At 44.5% G+C, this 16695-nt stretch overlaps 2 protein-coding genes across 2 annotated transcripts; both read right to left on the reverse strand.

Moving 5' to 3' along the window:
• Positions 1-7261: 7261 nt before the first annotated feature.
• On the reverse strand, positions 7262-8206 carry LOC113030177 (olfactory receptor 52J3-like). The gene has a single exon (XM_080306938.1). It carries the CDS (start codon positions 8204-8206, stop codon positions 7262-7264), a length of 945 nt encoding a protein of 314 aa, XP_080163064.1.
• A 5193-nt stretch (positions 8207-13399) lies between these two features.
• Positions 13400-14495, reverse strand: LOC113030178 (olfactory receptor 8G17-like). Its single transcript, XM_026181351.2, has one exon. It carries the CDS (start codon positions 14387-14389, stop codon positions 13400-13402), a length of 990 nt encoding a protein of 329 aa, XP_026037136.2. The 5' UTR covers positions 14390-14495.
• Positions 14496-16695: the final 2200 nt, after the last annotated feature.

Consider the following 16695-nt stretch of genomic DNA (forward strand, 5'->3'; position numbering starts at 1 on the left):
GATTGGCCTTTATTATAATTATGTATTTATTTTATTTTCATTTTTTAAAGACGGGACAGACATGACTGGGGGATAGGACAGGGAGAAAGAATGAAAGAAAGAGAGGGAGAGAAAGAAAAATAAAGGGGAGAAGAGATGGTCAGAAAGGGGGGGAGAAAAAAAAAGAAAAACAAACAAAACACCTGGATCACCTGTATGGAGATAAAAAACCAGAAGAGAAAACAAACAGCAAAGGCCAACATAATAAAAACAACACCATCACAATGAACTAGCTAACAGTAGATAACAGTAGACACTAAATATTACATGTTATTGTGCAGTACGAAGATCGACAGCGCACAATGTGCTTTGAGGTAAGTAAAAAATCTAAATACTTTTTTCTAAACAATTATCAAACACAAAATTTAAAATCCATGTCTGAACACAGTTGCTGCCTTAAAATTTTTCCCTGGATTTTCTTTGAACAGAGGTGGTATTCAATGAAACATCTCCTAACCTGGGTGGTTAGGAGAGACAGGCTGCAGCCTTGTGTTGAATGTGTATAGGGCTTTGGAATGTGACATCGCGAGGGGGCGTGGCCAGGATTTTTGGTTGAGGTGTCATTTTTGTAGGCCAAAAAAGCACTAACAATGGAGAGGAGCAAAAGCCAAGATCGACAGTTTTGTTTTATCTACTTTCAAATCCATTTATCACAAATGTAACAATCAACAAAAGTTATCATTAATCAATATATAAAACTAAAATAGAATGTGTTTTTAGTGACACAGGGCACAAACATGGAAGCAAGATATATAATTTGGATTATTTATAGTAAATATAAATAAATCATTGCAATTTCTTTAACCATAGAGAATAATAAAAATCCTCAGGACAACGTCACATTATTACAATGAACTCACTATGTTATCCCTCTAACAGAGTCCACATGTTCTCACTGTAATTTCCCCCTCATGAAGGAATTTATCCTTGCACTAATGAATCTGAATGTTCGGGGGGAAATCAAATGCGTTTTACTCAAGCTGACTTACCTTTGTTTGAATGGCGACATACTCACGACTTGGAGGTTTAAAAATAGCCTAATCTTGTACCCAACCATTGGTGAATTTGATGTGCACCTCCAGAGATTTATAATTGCGAAACAGGTTTGCAATGAATGTGCTGACTCCACAGACAAGGTATGAAAATACAGGGTGGGTCATTTATATGGATACACCGTAATAACATGGGGATGGTTGGTGATATTAAAGTCCTGTTTGTGGCACATTAGTATATGTGAGGGGCAAACTCCTCAAGATGGGTGGTGACCATGGTGGCCATTTAGAAGTCGGCCATCTTGGATACAACTTTTGTTTTTTCAATAGGAAGAGGGCCATGTGACACATCACACTTATTGGTAATGTCACAAGAACAACAATGGTGTGCTTGGTTTCAACGTAACTTTATTCTTTCATGAGTTATTTACAAGTTTATAAATGGTCCACCCTGTATATCAGGGTAAGTCAATGGCAATAGGTCCTCGGGATTTCTACTCCATGGCCATATTTCATACGGGACCACATTTCCGATGCACTCTTTTTTTTGCAAGTACTGTCTCTTTGCATCCGGATGCAATCTGTCTCTATACCATCCTTTTTCTTTTGTGCTGCTTTTAAGCATGGTTCGTTGCAATCTTCCTTCCAACACAGTTTGTTTTGATTCGTGGTCTGCAAATATGGCGCTGCGCTCCTACAATACATTGCACCGTTATGTCAATTCCAAAGCTCTATTGGAGGCTGTTGTTGTTGGTGGAGAGTAGTGAGCAGGGTGAGCAGAGGAAGTGTAAAGTGACTGAGGTGTCAGGGGTGGAACAGTAGCAGTCGGGGTGGGTGAGTCTGCAGCCAATGTTGGAGACTGCATCCTGGATGAATCAAATGATTCAGTTAATTTGCTCACCTTACATCACCCCCGGGCAGAGACTTCTGGTCTTTGTGGCACGAGATGGTTCTAAGACCTCTCCAGACTTCGCTAACATTGTTCTGCTGAAGCTCGTTCTCCATTTTCTGCCTGTAGCTGTCCTTCTCATTCCTTATCAGTCCTCTCAGCCCTCTGCACCTTTTTCAACTCCTTCTTGTCTCTAGATTTGAATGCCCTCCTCTTCTGCTTGAGGACAGCTTTTATTTCTAGGGTAATCCACGGTTTACTGTTGGAGAAACAATGGGTATGGCGTTATCCACACAGTCTGTAATGCAGGGCACAAGGCTGTTGATGTCCCCTCCGTGGTGGTCACAGATCACCTCCCACACAGTAGACTCAAAACAGTCCCTAAGAGCCTCCTCACTCTCCTCCGATGATCTCTGCACTGTGTGGGTGGTTGGTGGCTCCCTGCGCACTAAGGGCTTGTACACAGGGACAAGGCGAGGTAGTATGTATGCATGCTAATGGCCAACAGCTCAATGTCTCTGTTGCATAGTTGTTCTTTCACAGTGATGTACCCAGGGTTACACCATCTGTCGTTCACAAACACTACAAGACCCCCTCCTTTCCTTTTACTGCTCTCTCTCGTCCTGTCCACCTGCAGCAGCTGGAATTAGTGATGTGTCGGTCGCGAACGAAACGACTCTTGGAGCCGACTCTTTGAAGTGAACGATGCGAGCCGGCTCCTTATTGGGAGCCGTGGGTAGGGATGGGTATCGTTCAGGTTTTATCCGATACCAGTAATTCTTTTTGTGCAGAATTTTATAGTGTTGTTAATAATAAATTAATTAAAGCAACAAAACAACCTGAAGAGTTGGGAGCTGAAAGAGCCTGCTCTTTTTAGTGAGCCGAGCCGAAAGAGCCGGTTCTCTAAAAAGAGATGGAAATCCCATCACTAGCTGGAATCCAGGCAACGTCACACTCGTGTCTGGAGTTAGTCAGCTGCCCTTTGGAGGAAGCCCATTTCCACCACTTGTATCCGTGATCTTGTTCTTTTGGCCACTACCCACATCTCATGATCATAGGTGAGGGTCCGTCTGTCGATCTCCTGCTCCCTTCTCTCGTCACTTGTGAGCAAGACCCCTTTGCCTTTAGACAACAATTCTGATGGCAAAAGAGCCAAACGGGACAGGCCAAAAAAAAAAAAAAAGAAATAAAGAACATGTTAACTTAAAAAAAAAAAAAAAAAAAAAAAAAAAAAGATCTCGCGGACTGGGGCCTCTGCTAGACGTTCCCAGCACACCCTCACTACGCGTTTAGGTGCACCAGGTCTGTCCAGCGTCTTCCCCCACCACCTGATCCAACTCACCACCAGGTGGTGATCAGTTGACAGCTCAGCCCCTCTCTTTACCCGAGTGTCCAGAACATATGGTCGCAGGTCTGCTGATACGATTACAAAATCGATCATCGACCTACGGCCTAGAGCATCCTGGTGCCACGTGCACTTATGGACACTCTTATGTTCGAACAGGGTGTTCGTTATGGCCAAACTGTGATTAGCACAGAAGTCCAATAACAGAGCACCGCTCGGGTTCAGATCAGGGAGGCCGTTCCTCCCAATCACGCCCCTCCAGGTCTCGCTGTCGTTACCCACATGAGCATTGAAGTCTCCCAGCAGGACAACAGAGTCTCCAGGTGGAGCACCCTCCATCCAGCACCCCCCCCCCCCCCCCCCCCCAGGGACTCTAAGAAGGCTGGGTACTCTGAACTGCCACTCGGCGCATAAGCGCAGATGACAGTCAGGACCCGTTCCCCGACCCTAAGGCGCAGGGAACAAACCCTCTCGTCCACCGGGAAAAGCCCCAACGTACCGGCAGCAAGCCGAGGGGATATTAGGATACCCACCCCAGCCCGCCGCCTCTCACCAGGGGCAACTCCAGACTGAGACAGAGTCCAGCCCCTCTCCAGGAGACTGGTTCCAGAGCCCAAGCCATGTGTAGAGGTGAGCCCGACTATATCTAGCCGGTACCTCTCAACCTCACGCACTAACTCAGGCTCCTTCCCCACCAGAGAGGTGACATTCCATGTCCCTATTGCCAGTCTTGGCAGCCGGGGGTCAGTCCGCCAGGGCCTCTGCTCCTGGCCGCCACCCGGCACACAATGCACCCATTGACCAGTTGATCCAATCCATAATTCCTCTTTTAGGTTTTAGAGAACACACTGTGAGAGAATATTCCAGGGAAAATACAAAAAAAACCCCACAAGACTAGACAAGGACATAAGCAGGGAAGATAAGGGAGAGGAGAAAAAGTGCGTCCGCCTCCTCCGAGAGCCAAAGAAAGATATGCATCCCATAGATCGCATCCCTGAACTTAACTCCAGGCCCTGCATTTTTGGTGGAACCACCAAACTTATAATTAGTAGGTAACCTGCTCTATCAACTGACTGGGACCGTGGTCAGTCAGCCACCCCACCCCAAAGGAGGGGGGTAAAAATTATGAACATTTTTTTGTCCGACTGCTTTAATTTGCATCCCATAGTTTGCATCCCTGAACTTCCTCCAGCAATGAATGCTGTTAACTTCCTGTGGTCTCTACATAGAAGGGAAGGGATGGAGAATAATGGAATAATCAACAATAATACAATCATAAGGATCCAGAAGCAGGCGTGATCTGTCAGTAAACAAAAGCTGTTTTTAACATTTAATTATCATCTATTCATTTATTACTGCCCTGTTGTGTCATTGAACTCAGATTGTCACAACAATACTGAAAGTATCATCAAGTTTACTCATTTTGTTCTCAAAGTTTGTAGTTTTCATAATTCCAAATTCAGATGAGGTCAGCTGAATCAGAAAACACTGAAGGACCTTATTAGAACTGATGTCAGACTGTGACGTCGGACCCCAACACACGCACACACACGCCGTGGTTATGGTGACACACACTTCTTTTATTATAACTGTGGTTTCAGCTTAAACGCACGGGACACAGACACTCCCGCTCAGTAGTCGCTCCGTTCGCTTCCTCGACTGTCACTGAAACATAAGAAAAGAAACAATCAGTCACTCGTCCCAAACACCTGTGCAGCCCCGCCTCCCCCCCGCCCCGGGAGCTCACCATGCCACCCCTCCCCTGCAGCGGGCCAGAGACCACACCCGCGCCACACAGACCTTTCAGTCCTATGGATGTCTGTCAGTGGGCTAAAGATCCTTTGTTTTTATTGTAAAAAAACCAAAAAAACTAAACTAAAATGAACAAACAGTCATTACGACTTGCGACTGGTGGTTGTCAGGCAGACACCAACTGGTGTCTGGTGTGACTGAGGCCTTACCTGCATTATATTGAGGGGAATGCAGATGTCTGAGGTGAACTGCTGTGATGTATGTATTTAGTAAAATACACAAAGGAAATCGGGATATGAGAAATAAAAAAAACATGAAAGGCAGAAAAACGTACCGTATTTTCACGACCATAAGGCGCACTTAAAAGGCTTAGATTTTCTTCAAAAAGTGCGGCGCACCCTATAGCGCAGTGCGCCCTGTGTGTTCTAAGGAGGACGTAGTAGAGAACACCATGAGAACGTTAAAGGGTGAAGTGTGGGCGTTGATCGTATATACCGGGACAATCGCACATACCTGTATAAAAGAACAGGTATGTGCATTATGCAGGACATCGTTGTTTTAACAACCCTGAAAATGGCAAAGAGACATGCTTACGAAGCACAGTTTAAACTGAAGGCCATCAGCTACGCGGAGGAACATGGAAATCGAGCAGCGGCGAGAGAATTTAAGATAAACGAATCGATGGTTTGCAAATGGAGGAAGCTGGAAAACAAGCTCCGGCAGGTCAAGAAAACGCAGCTGAGTTTCCGCGGACATAAGGCGAGGTGGCCCGAGTTGGAGGAAAGACTCGAGCGGTGGATCATCGAGCAAAGAGCGAGCGGGAGAAGCGTTTCGACGGTCACCATTCGGCTAAAAGCGGTTTCACTTGCTGAAGAGATGAACATTGAACATTTCCAAGGAGGTCTGTCTTGGTGCTTTCGTTTTATGAAACGGTGCCATTTTTCCATCCGGACCAGGACTACGATAGCGCAGCAACTTCCAGCGGATTATAAGGAAAAGCTGGCCATCTTCCGCTCCTACTGCAGCAAACACATCGGCGACAAAAACATCCAGCCCAGCCACATCACAAACATGGACGAGGTCCCGCTCACTTTTGACATCCCGGTGAGTCACACTGTGGAGAAGAAGGGGACCAGCACGGTAGCGATACGCACAACGGGGTATGAAGTCTTCTTTTACTGTTGTGCTTGGCTGCCATGCTAATGGACAGAAACTGCCGCCTATGGTGATTTTTAAGCGAAAGACTTTGCCTAAAGAGAAGTTTCCAGCAGAAATCATCATTAAGGCAAATGAAAAGGGCTGGATGGATGAGGAAATGATGAAAGAGTGGCTGAGGGAGGTGTATGTAAGGAGACCAGGTGGTTTTTTCCACGCATCACCATCGCTGTTGATCTGTGACTCTATGCGTGCCCATCTCACAGCCGATGTGAAAAAACTTGTGAAGCAAATGAACTGTGAGCTTGCTGTCATTCCGGGAGGCCTGACAAAGGAACTCCAACCGCTGGACATCGGTGTGAACCGCCCGTTCAAAGTAAGGCAGCCTGGGAGCGATGGATGACCGGTGGAGACCACAGTTTCACTAAGAGTGGAAGGCAGCGCCGGGCGAGTTACGCCACAATTTGCCAATGGATTGTAGATGCTTGGGCTAACATGTCTGCTGGCACTGTTGTTCGAGCTTTCGCAAAAGCCGGCATCATTTCCGAGGAGCCGCACGGCACGGAAAGTGACTCTGACGGTGAAGACAGTGAACCTGGCATGTGTGATGGAGATTTAGCGCAGCTGTTCAATTCAGACACAGAGGATGAGGACTTCGATGGGTTTAATTGATGATAAAAATGTGAGTACTAAACTTTGTTTTGCTCCTGCTTTATTTTTAAATACGCACACTTGTATGCTTGTGTGTTGTTGATGATGACGATTATTGGTAATAAAAATGTGAGTACCAAACTTTGTTTTGCTCCTGCTTTATTTTTAAATATGCACACTTGTATGCTTGTGTGTTGTTGATGATGACGATTACCGGCAATAGAAATGTGAGTAAGGTACCGAATTCACGTTTGCTCCCGCTTTATTTTTAAATACGCATACGGTACTTGTATGCGGCCTATGGTCCAGTGCGCCTTATGTGTGTGTTAATACAGTAAGGGCACACATAACTGAGACTGCGCCTTTTAACACAGTGCGCCTTATGGTCTTGAAAATACGGTACTGTAAATATATTTATTTATTTATTGAGAATATGAATCATTTCCCGTCAGTCACAGTCACTCTATTCCTCGTGAACATGATGAACATTTTTTGTCGGACTGCTTTGATCTGCATCCCATAGATAACAGCATTCAGTGCTGGAGGAACCACATGGAACATCATGGAGGCTAACTTCCTTTGGTCTGTCAAATGTGGGAAGCGATGGAGGAGCACAATGACAATGCCTGACAAAAACATGATGACATACATAGTCAGGTGGGTGGTGTAGGTCTGGAGCGCCCGGCTGTTCAGTGTCTTGCTCTTGCTGCTCAGACACACCATGGCGATCCTCAGGTAGGTGATAGTGACGCTGCCAATGGAGGAGCCCAGCAGAAGGACAGTGTAGCCGAGACCGTAAATGTTATTGATGAGGATGTTTTCACAGGAGAGCTTAAACAAAGAGGCATTGTCACAGAAAGGGTTAAATATGATCCACCTGCAGCGTGACAGGCGAACGCTGAGGCCCACGAGGATTGTCACCATAATGAAGATTACTGCCCAGGCCAAGACCGACAGCTTCACCACCATCCAGTTGGTCATGATGGTGGCGTACTGCAGCGGGTTGCAGATTGCCACATAGCGATCAAAAGCCATGATCATGAGTATAGTGTGAGAAGAACCTGCATAAATGTGAACACAAAAGGCCTGAATGACACAGTCTACATAGTGGATGTACCGATCTGAGCTGGGAATAAAAATATCCCTCAGCATACATGGAATGATTGTTGTGGCTCCAAATACATCATTAATGCTCATGTTACAGAAGAGCAGATACATGGGCTGGTGGAGGCTACTATCCAGCGTGATCAGGATCACCAGGACAATGTTGGAAAACATGATGAAGATGTAAATGAGGAGGAGGAGGGTAAAGGTGGGAATGGAGGCATCTGGGCTGACCTGTAAACCTTCTAAGAGCAGGATATCTGAAGTCTGGTTTTCCATAGTGCAGAAGGTTAATTTCAACCTGGAGAGAAGACAAAAAAACATGTTTATTTTCAAACTTTAAAGGGATTTTAAAGTGTTTGGAGTCATTTTTTGACCTTCAATGCACATATTAAACAAATATGTAAGACTGCTTTCTTCCACAAATATCTATCCGGTTGTTCAGTCTGACGTCACTAGCCGTGTCTGGGCCTAAACTCCGCTGCAGGTCCATATATCAAACGATCACTATGGCATTACTGAGAGTTGAAAAACTGTCTAAAGTCTTTCATCTTTAATAAAATGATCAGCGTTCTGCTCTACCAGGTGTAACAATTGAGTTTAACATCCAGGCATCCATGAAAACGGAATTTATGACATTTAACGGAGTTAGAAGTTAGCAGGGAGTTAGCTCGCTAGCTTCTATCTAAATGCAATATAGCATGTCCTGACTGCGGGGTTTTGGAAACAAATTCAAACGTACAGCTCTGTTATCACTTCCAGCATAAATGAAGACAGAAAACTAAACAGCAGTGACGTTTGTAGGGTTACTGAAGTTGGGCTAGCTGGTATATAATGATGTGCTACGTGACCGCTAGCGACACAGCTATGTTAGCATAATATAAACAAGCTAACTTTTTTTCCACTCGATAAAAGTTAACGTGAGTGTTCTCGGTGGTCAGGAACAAACGTAATCGCATGGCAGGATGCTGTAAAAGGACCAAACTTCAGCCAGGAGAACAACTGAGATAATCCATCCACAATACGAGGTTAGTCATTCATATACTGCTGCATGGGCTGGGCTGTAGTTACATCCTAAGGTTTTAAAAACTGAGCTTAAATAAATGATTAGCGGTAATAAAAGCCGAGGGAGGTCAACAGTGATCACTGACTGTTTTAGTAGCTTTTTGAGATCAAATAGAAGAAAATACATAACATTAAACATGTTAACAACACAAAAGCCATATTAAACGCAGACTACTTTAGGCCCGGAAGTAGGATTTGTCACGTCATCACTTAACAATCGGATTAGAAACATTGTATCTGAGAGTGATTAAAAACTAGCTCATTATTACTTCTAGGCTGGACTACTGTAATTCATTAGCGTCATGCTCCTGGGCATGGAGACACAGTGTTTTGTGTTATCATTATTTGCATTCTGTCTCTCTACTTTTAAGATTAGGCTTAAAACATTCCTGTCACGATCCTGGGTCTTATGACCCAGTGTTTTGAGTTTAGTTTATTTGGATGTTTATATGATTAAGCTCATGAGTTTTTCTAGTTCTTTGTTATTAGATTCCCCTTGTGTCTTCCAACCCCTGTTAAGTCTCCCTTGCCCTTCATGTGTTTCAAGTCTGTTATGCTGTCAAGTTCATGTAGTCATGTTTGCATTTCATTATGTTTCCTATTTTATTTTCTAAGAAGTTCTGTGTTTTGTTTTACTCTTTCCCTGTGGCGTTGTTATGTCCACGTTGTGTCTACTGTGGCTTTCTGTCCCATGTTTCAGGTCCCTATGTTCTGTCTTCTCAGTTGCTGTTAAGTTTGCATGTCTAGCGTTCAGTCAGTGTGTTTCCTGTTTTACTTTGAAGGTCCATGTCTCATGTGAGTGATTCTAGTTTTGCTTCCCTTGTCTCGTCCAGCCTGATCACTCCCAGCTGTGCCCTCTGTGTATTTAAGCCCTGTGTTTCTCTTTGTCAGTGTCGTAATCTCCCTCATGTCTGTGTTTCCCTGTGTATTAGTTATCCATGTCCCAGTTTAGTTTAGTTTAGTTTAGTTTTTCATGTCATTCTGCAATAAAGCAGCTTCTTGAGTTTAATTTTGTTGTCGTGAGTTTTGCGTTTGGGTCCTTTTCCTGCCTCCACACAGCTGAAACATGACAATTCCTTTTGATAAAAAGGAATGTAATCATTACATGGGTCTTTTTTTTTTGTCTCCCACTTCTCACTCCCAACTGGTCACAGTGCGAAATGAGCTGAATATTCTCCACCAAGATGAGCACATCTTTTTAAATAAGGCTGTCTTGAAAAATGTAGCTTTTTGCTTTTTGTATTTAACCCAAAATGAAAATGAAAATGCATCACACAACACTGCAGCTCCAGCCAAAAAGAAAGGGATGAAGAAAAATGTAATTTAAATTTTACATTTCTGTTTAGGTAATAGAAATGTGAGATTCATCAGGGAAACACAATGACATTAGATACCACTGATAAACAACAGACCCAACTATTCTCTGTGGTTTCAAGGGATCTTCCAGAAATGGTAACCTGATGTTCCCCTGATGAGTCATCATCAGGTACAAACTTGATTTCAAAACTCGGTAAAAGAAACTATATTTTATTGCCACTGTTTATGCAAGATCACGAATAAATTAAAAAGTCTAATTGAAACTTTAAACATGTGATGCTTTTCCACTTCTTTTGTTTTTTTACAAGCACAATTTCTAAAGCTTGTTGTAGCAGTAGGAAATGAACAAATGTTCCTCTGGTGATAGAATTAGAATTCCTGAATTGAAGTTTCCTCATGTTGAGTTTTAGTTTGTTCATTGAAATTTCATTCCAAGTGTTCTCTTTTTTTTTCAGCAGTATAAAGATTATAACGTGCACAGCAAAGGAAATTAGATTTAAAGTGCTCAAATGGAAACATTAATCCTTTTTACATCCACCAGATCCCCATTAACCTTTCAAGGGTTAGGGTGAGGTTTTGTTTTAGTTGCTTACTAACCAGACAGACTTTCAGACATTTTAAAAATTTTGGCTATTACTACTATCAGTAGATCACACACTGCAGTGTTAACCAAAATCAATTCCTAACTAATACCTCTGGGCAGGTCAACCACCTAAAATTGTTATTAATAAAAAACAAATAAACAAAAAAACAATCAGCCTAACACTCTAGTCTTTGTTTACCTGTTGTTTACTCCTAAAACCACATTTTCCTGATAGTTCGAACCACCAGCATTAAGATTTTAATCAACACTATATAAACTACATACATATATAAATCAGAGAGCAAAGAAAGGCCATCCAACAACGAATTAGTGACATGAAGTCTTAACTCCACCAAATGCAACACAAATAAAACCCAACAAAGGCTACAGCCATTTTGGTCTATAGTAAGATCATGTGTGTGTTTGTGTCTCATACTCACCTCAGTTGACGTGAACCTCCTGATATCACACCTGAGGCTTGGCTGACACGTTTTTTATAATGTGAACATGTTCCCTGATGCTGATGGTTTGTCGCGTGAGTAAACAGTAAGACCTTCCCCTCCCCGGATGGCTGAACTCCTCACCCTATCTCTAAGGGAGATGCCAGCCACCCATTTCCGCCACTTGTATCCGTGATTCCATTCTTTCGGTCACTACCCACAGCTCATGAGCATAGGTGAGGGTAGGGGATGTAGATCGACCAGTAAATTGAGAGTGCCCCCTTTTACACTCAACTCTCTCTTCACTACAACAGACCAGTGCAGCCTCCGCATCACTGCAGCCACAGCACTTAGGCCACCCAAGTGAAAGCCTTCTGCCACTTAGCTATGCCTAGAAATTCCGTTCATAAAAATTGCGAAGAGAATCTATGACAAAGGGCAGCCCTGGCAGAGCTCATCACCCACCGGAAACAAGTCCAACTCATTGGTGGCTATACGGACCAAGCTCTTACAATTCAATTCAATTTCAATTCAATTTTATTTATATAGCGCCAAATCACAACAAAAGTCGCCTCAAGGCTCTTCATAGATACAGAGAAAAACCCAACAATCATATGACCCCCTATGAGCAAGCACTTTGGCGACAGTGGGAAGGAAAAACTCCCTTTTAACAGGAAGAAACCTCCGGCAGAACCAGGCTCAGGGAGGGGCGGGGCCATCTGCTGTGATTGGTTGGGGTGAAAGAAGGAAGACAGGATAAAGACATGCTGTGGAAGAGAGACAGAGGTTAATAACAGATATGATTCAATGCAGAGAGGTCTGTTAATACATAGTGAGTAAAGAAAAACTCAATGCATCATGGGAATCCTCCGGCAGCCTACGTCTATTGTAGCATAACTAAGGGAGGATTCAGGGTCACCTGGTCCAGCCCTAACTATATGCTTTAGCAAAAAGGAAAGTTTGAAGCCTAATCTTGAAAGTAGAGATAGTGTCTGTCTCCCGAATCCAAACTGGAAGCTGGTTCCACAGAAGAGGGGCCTGAAAACTGAAGGCTCTGCCTCCCATTCTACTTTTAAATACTCTAGGAACAACAAGTAGGCCTGCAGTGCGAGAGCGAAGTGCTCTAATAGGGTGATATGGTACTACAAGGTCATTAAGATAAGATGGAGCCTGATTATTTAAGACCTTGTATTTGAGGAGCAGGATTTTGAATTCAATTCTGGATTTAACAGGAAGCCAAAACAGGAGAAATATGCTCTCTCTTTCTAGTCCCTGTCAGGACTCTTGCTGCAGCATTTTGGATTAGCTGAAGGCTTTTCAGGGAGTTTTTAGGACTTCCTGATAATAATGAATTACAGTAGTCCAGCCTGGAAGTAATAAATGCATGAACTAGTTTTTCAGCGTCACTCTGAGACAGGATATTTCTAACTTTAGAGATGTTGCACAAATGGAAGAAAGCAGTCTTACATATTTGTTTAATATGTGCATTGAAGGACATGTCCTGGTCAAAAATGACTCCAAGGTTCCTCACAGCATTACTGGAGGCCAAGGTAATGCCATCCAGAGTAAGAATCTGGTTAGATACCATATTTCTAAGATTTTCAGGGTCGAGTACAATAACCTCAGTTTTATCTGAATTAAGAAGCAGAAAGTTAGCGGCCATCCAGGTCTTTATGTCTTTAAGACATTCCTGCAGTTTAACTAATTGGTGTGTGTTATCTGGCTTCATGGACAGATAGAGCTGGGTGTCATCAGCATAGCAGTGAAAATGTATGCTATGCCTTCTAATGATATGGCACTAGGGAAAGTTATGAAGGATCTTCTTATGGTGCAATGGAGAAGCTCTTGACACACACTTCACACTTGTCAGGCAGACACCAACTGGTGTCTGGTGTGACTGAGGCCTTACCTGCATTATATTGAGGGGAATGCAGATGTCTGAGGTGAACTGCTGTGATGTATGTATTTAGTAAAATACACAAAGGAAATCGGGATATGAGAAAAAAAAAACATGAAAGGCAGAAAAACGTACTGTAAATATATTTATTTATTTATTGAGAATATGAATCATTTCCCGTCAGTCACAGTCACTGTATTCCTCGTGAACATGATGAACATTTTTTGTCGGACTGCTTTGATCTGCATCCCATAGATAACAGCATTCAGTGCTGGAGGAACCACATGGAACATCATGGAGGCTAACTTCCTTTGGTCTGTCAAATGTGGGAAGCGATGGAGGAGCACCATGACGGTGGATGACACAAACATGATGACGAACATAGTCAGGTGGGTGGTGTAGGTCTGGAGCGCCCGGCTGTTCAGTGTCTTGCTCTTGCTGCTCAGACACACCATGGCGATCCTCAGGTAGGTGATAGTGACGCTGCCAATGGAGGAGCCCAGCAGAAGGACAGTGTAGCCGAGACCGTAAATGTTATTGATGAGGATGCTTTCACAGGAGAGCTTAAACAAAGAGGCATTGTCACAGAAAGGGTTAAATATGATCCACCTGCAACGTGACAGGCGAACGCTGAGGCCCACGAGGATTGTCACCATAACGAAGATTACTACCCAGGCCAAGACCGACAGCTTCACCACCATCCAGTTGGTCATGATGGTGGCGTACTGCAGCGGGTTGCAGATTGCCACATAGCGATCAAAAGCCATGATCATGAGTATAGTGTGAGAGGCACCTATATAAATGTGAACACAAAAGGCCTGAATGACACAGTCTACATAGTGGATGTACCGATCTGAGCTGGGAATAAAAATATCCCTCAGCATACGTGGAAAGATTGTTGTGGCTCCAAATACATCATTAATGCTCATGTTACAGAAGAGCAGATACATGGGCTGGTGGAGGCTACTATCCAGCGTGATCAGGATCACCAGGACAATGTTGGAAAGCATGGTGAAGATATAGATGAGGAGGAGGAGGATAAAGGTGGGAATGGAGGCATCTGGGCTGACCTGTAAACCTTCTAAGAGCAGGATATCTGAAGTCTGGTTTTCCATAGTGCAGAAGGTTAATTTCAACCTGGAGAGAAGACAAAAAAACATGTTTATTTTCAAACTTTAAAGGGATTTTAAAGTGTTTTTGAAAGCCACTTACAGGCAGAACTTTGTGCTATTAGAAACTGAATTTGAATAAGTTAAATTTGTATTTGAATTTCTCAGATTGAATTTGAATTGCTCAACTTGAATAAAAGCTTCTAAAACAGAATTTGTGTCACAGGCTGGGTCTCTGACCCAGCGCTCTGAGTTCATGTTTGTATTTGTCTCATTTTGTTATGTGATTTAGTTTGTGTTATTTCCTATCTGCCTTTAGTTTAGGCAGTTATTATTCCTGGGTTTTCTATGTTTTGGGGTTTTGTATTTATTCATCACATATTAGGTCTGTTAAGTTGTGTTGTCATGTTTTAGTTTTAGTATTTCCTGTTTTATTCTGACAATGTCATGTGTTCTTTGTTTATTGTATTTAGCTTTCCTCTCCTGGTCCTGTCATTAGGTTTATGTCTGTCAGCTGTTTCCCCCATGTGTCTCCACTTCCCCTGATCACCTCATGTATGTATTTAAGCCCTTTGTTTTCTGCATGCCATTGTCAGGTCGTCTGCTCATCCATGTCTCATCTCCAGGTACCCATGTCAGTTCACTATGGTTAAGGTTTTTCATGTTTTGTTATTAGTTCACCCAGTTTAGGTTATTGTTTAGTTTTCACCGATGCCCTATTATTTTGTACCCTCGTTGCTAACCTCAATAAACGGCTTGTTTTGTTAATCCACACCACGTTTTGGTCTGCGTTTGAGTCCTCCTCTGCAACACATACGGTCTGCCCCAGTCAGACCGTGACAGTACGACCTGACCACTATGGACTCAGCAGACCGCGAGCTTTACGAGCGTCGGGAGGCAGCCTTCGCCCAGCTGGAGGAGGAGCTCCGCTGGAAGCCGTGGCGTACCCCCGACTACGAGCGCATTTTCCACGGGACTCGGCTAGCTCTCGGAGGTCCCAAGAGCTGCCGAAAGTCCCCGCCTGTTGCGCTGCCTGCGCCTCGCTCGCTTCAGGTGGGTGTCCTCCGTGTGGCTTCAGGCGCTCACGCTCCAGCCTCGGTGTCACCATTCTGTGCACCAGGGGCTCAGTCGCTCGCTCCGCCAGCTTCCTCTGTTCGCAGGAAGCGGCGCGCACGCCGCCATAAACCGGACATCGCTGAGCAGCTCACGGTGGTGAGTGAAAATGACTTTTATTCTCACGTCCCGTCTGACATTAACAGCAATCGGCTCACTTCCGATCCATGGGGAATTTCCCTTATGGATGACGACGTGGACTGGGAGGATCCGTTTTGTTTTACTCCCTCTACGCAGGGAGGGATGAAAGACAATTCCCGCTCGCTTAAGTCTGCACATGCGGTTAAAGGAAAAACTGTTAACACTTCTACCAGGTCTACAACACTCAGTTCAGGTTTTGTTAAGTCTGGTTCAATCATCCCCAAGTCAGCTCACTCTAAGACCGTTAACCCAAGGACTGCTAATACTAAGACTGCTAAACATGAAGTGGACGGCGGATTCATTTTTGCTAGGTCTGTTTTTGTCGACCCAATACATATTAACCCTAAGCCTGCCGTTTCTAAGACTGTTTTTTCTGAGCCTGCTCCTTTGCCTGTTCGTGTTTCTGCTGCCAGGGCAGCTCGGGCCCAGCGTACCCCTGCACCCGTACCAGTTCCTCGGGTGAGGGAGTCTGAGGCCCAGCTGGTCCCTGCTCTGGTTTCCAGGCCAGCTGAGGCTCTGTCCGTTTCTGCACCCGTACCAGCTCCTCGGGTGGGAAGGGCAGTTGCCCAGCCGTTGCCGTTGCCTGTCCCGGCTTCCGGGGTGAGGGGGGCTGTGAACCAGTCCACCCCTGCACCCATGCCGGTCCCCAGGGTGAGGTCAGCCAGGATACAGCCCGTCTCCGCACCCGTACCTACTCCTCGGGTGGGAGTGGCTAGTGTCCAGCAAGTGCCTGCACCCGTTCCTGTTTCTACTGAAGGCTCAGGAGAATTCAGTCCGCAACCAACACCACCATCACTACTGCATGCTTTTCAGTCTATAGCTCAGTCATTAGCTCTGTTAGCAGCCCAGTCAATAGTTCATTTTCCTGTGTTTCCGTTAGCTCAGCCCTTAGCCCACTGTGCAGCTCAGCCAGCTCCCCATTGTTCAGCTCAGTCATTCGCTCCATCACCTGCTCAGCCTTCTGTCCAGCCGGTGGTCTCTACACCTGCTGGTCATGCTTCATCTGCTGGAGGTTCAGGAGAATCCACCCAGCTTCATGCCTCGTTTGCTGGAGGTTCAGGTGAACCCAGCCAACTTCATGCTTCGTTTGCTGGAGGTTCAGG

Source organism: Astatotilapia calliptera, chromosome 10 (genome assembly GCF_964374335.1).
Source record: "Astatotilapia calliptera chromosome 10, fAstCal68.1, whole genome shotgun sequence".
Lineage (NCBI taxonomy): Eukaryota > Metazoa > Chordata > Actinopteri > Cichliformes > Cichlidae > Astatotilapia > Astatotilapia calliptera.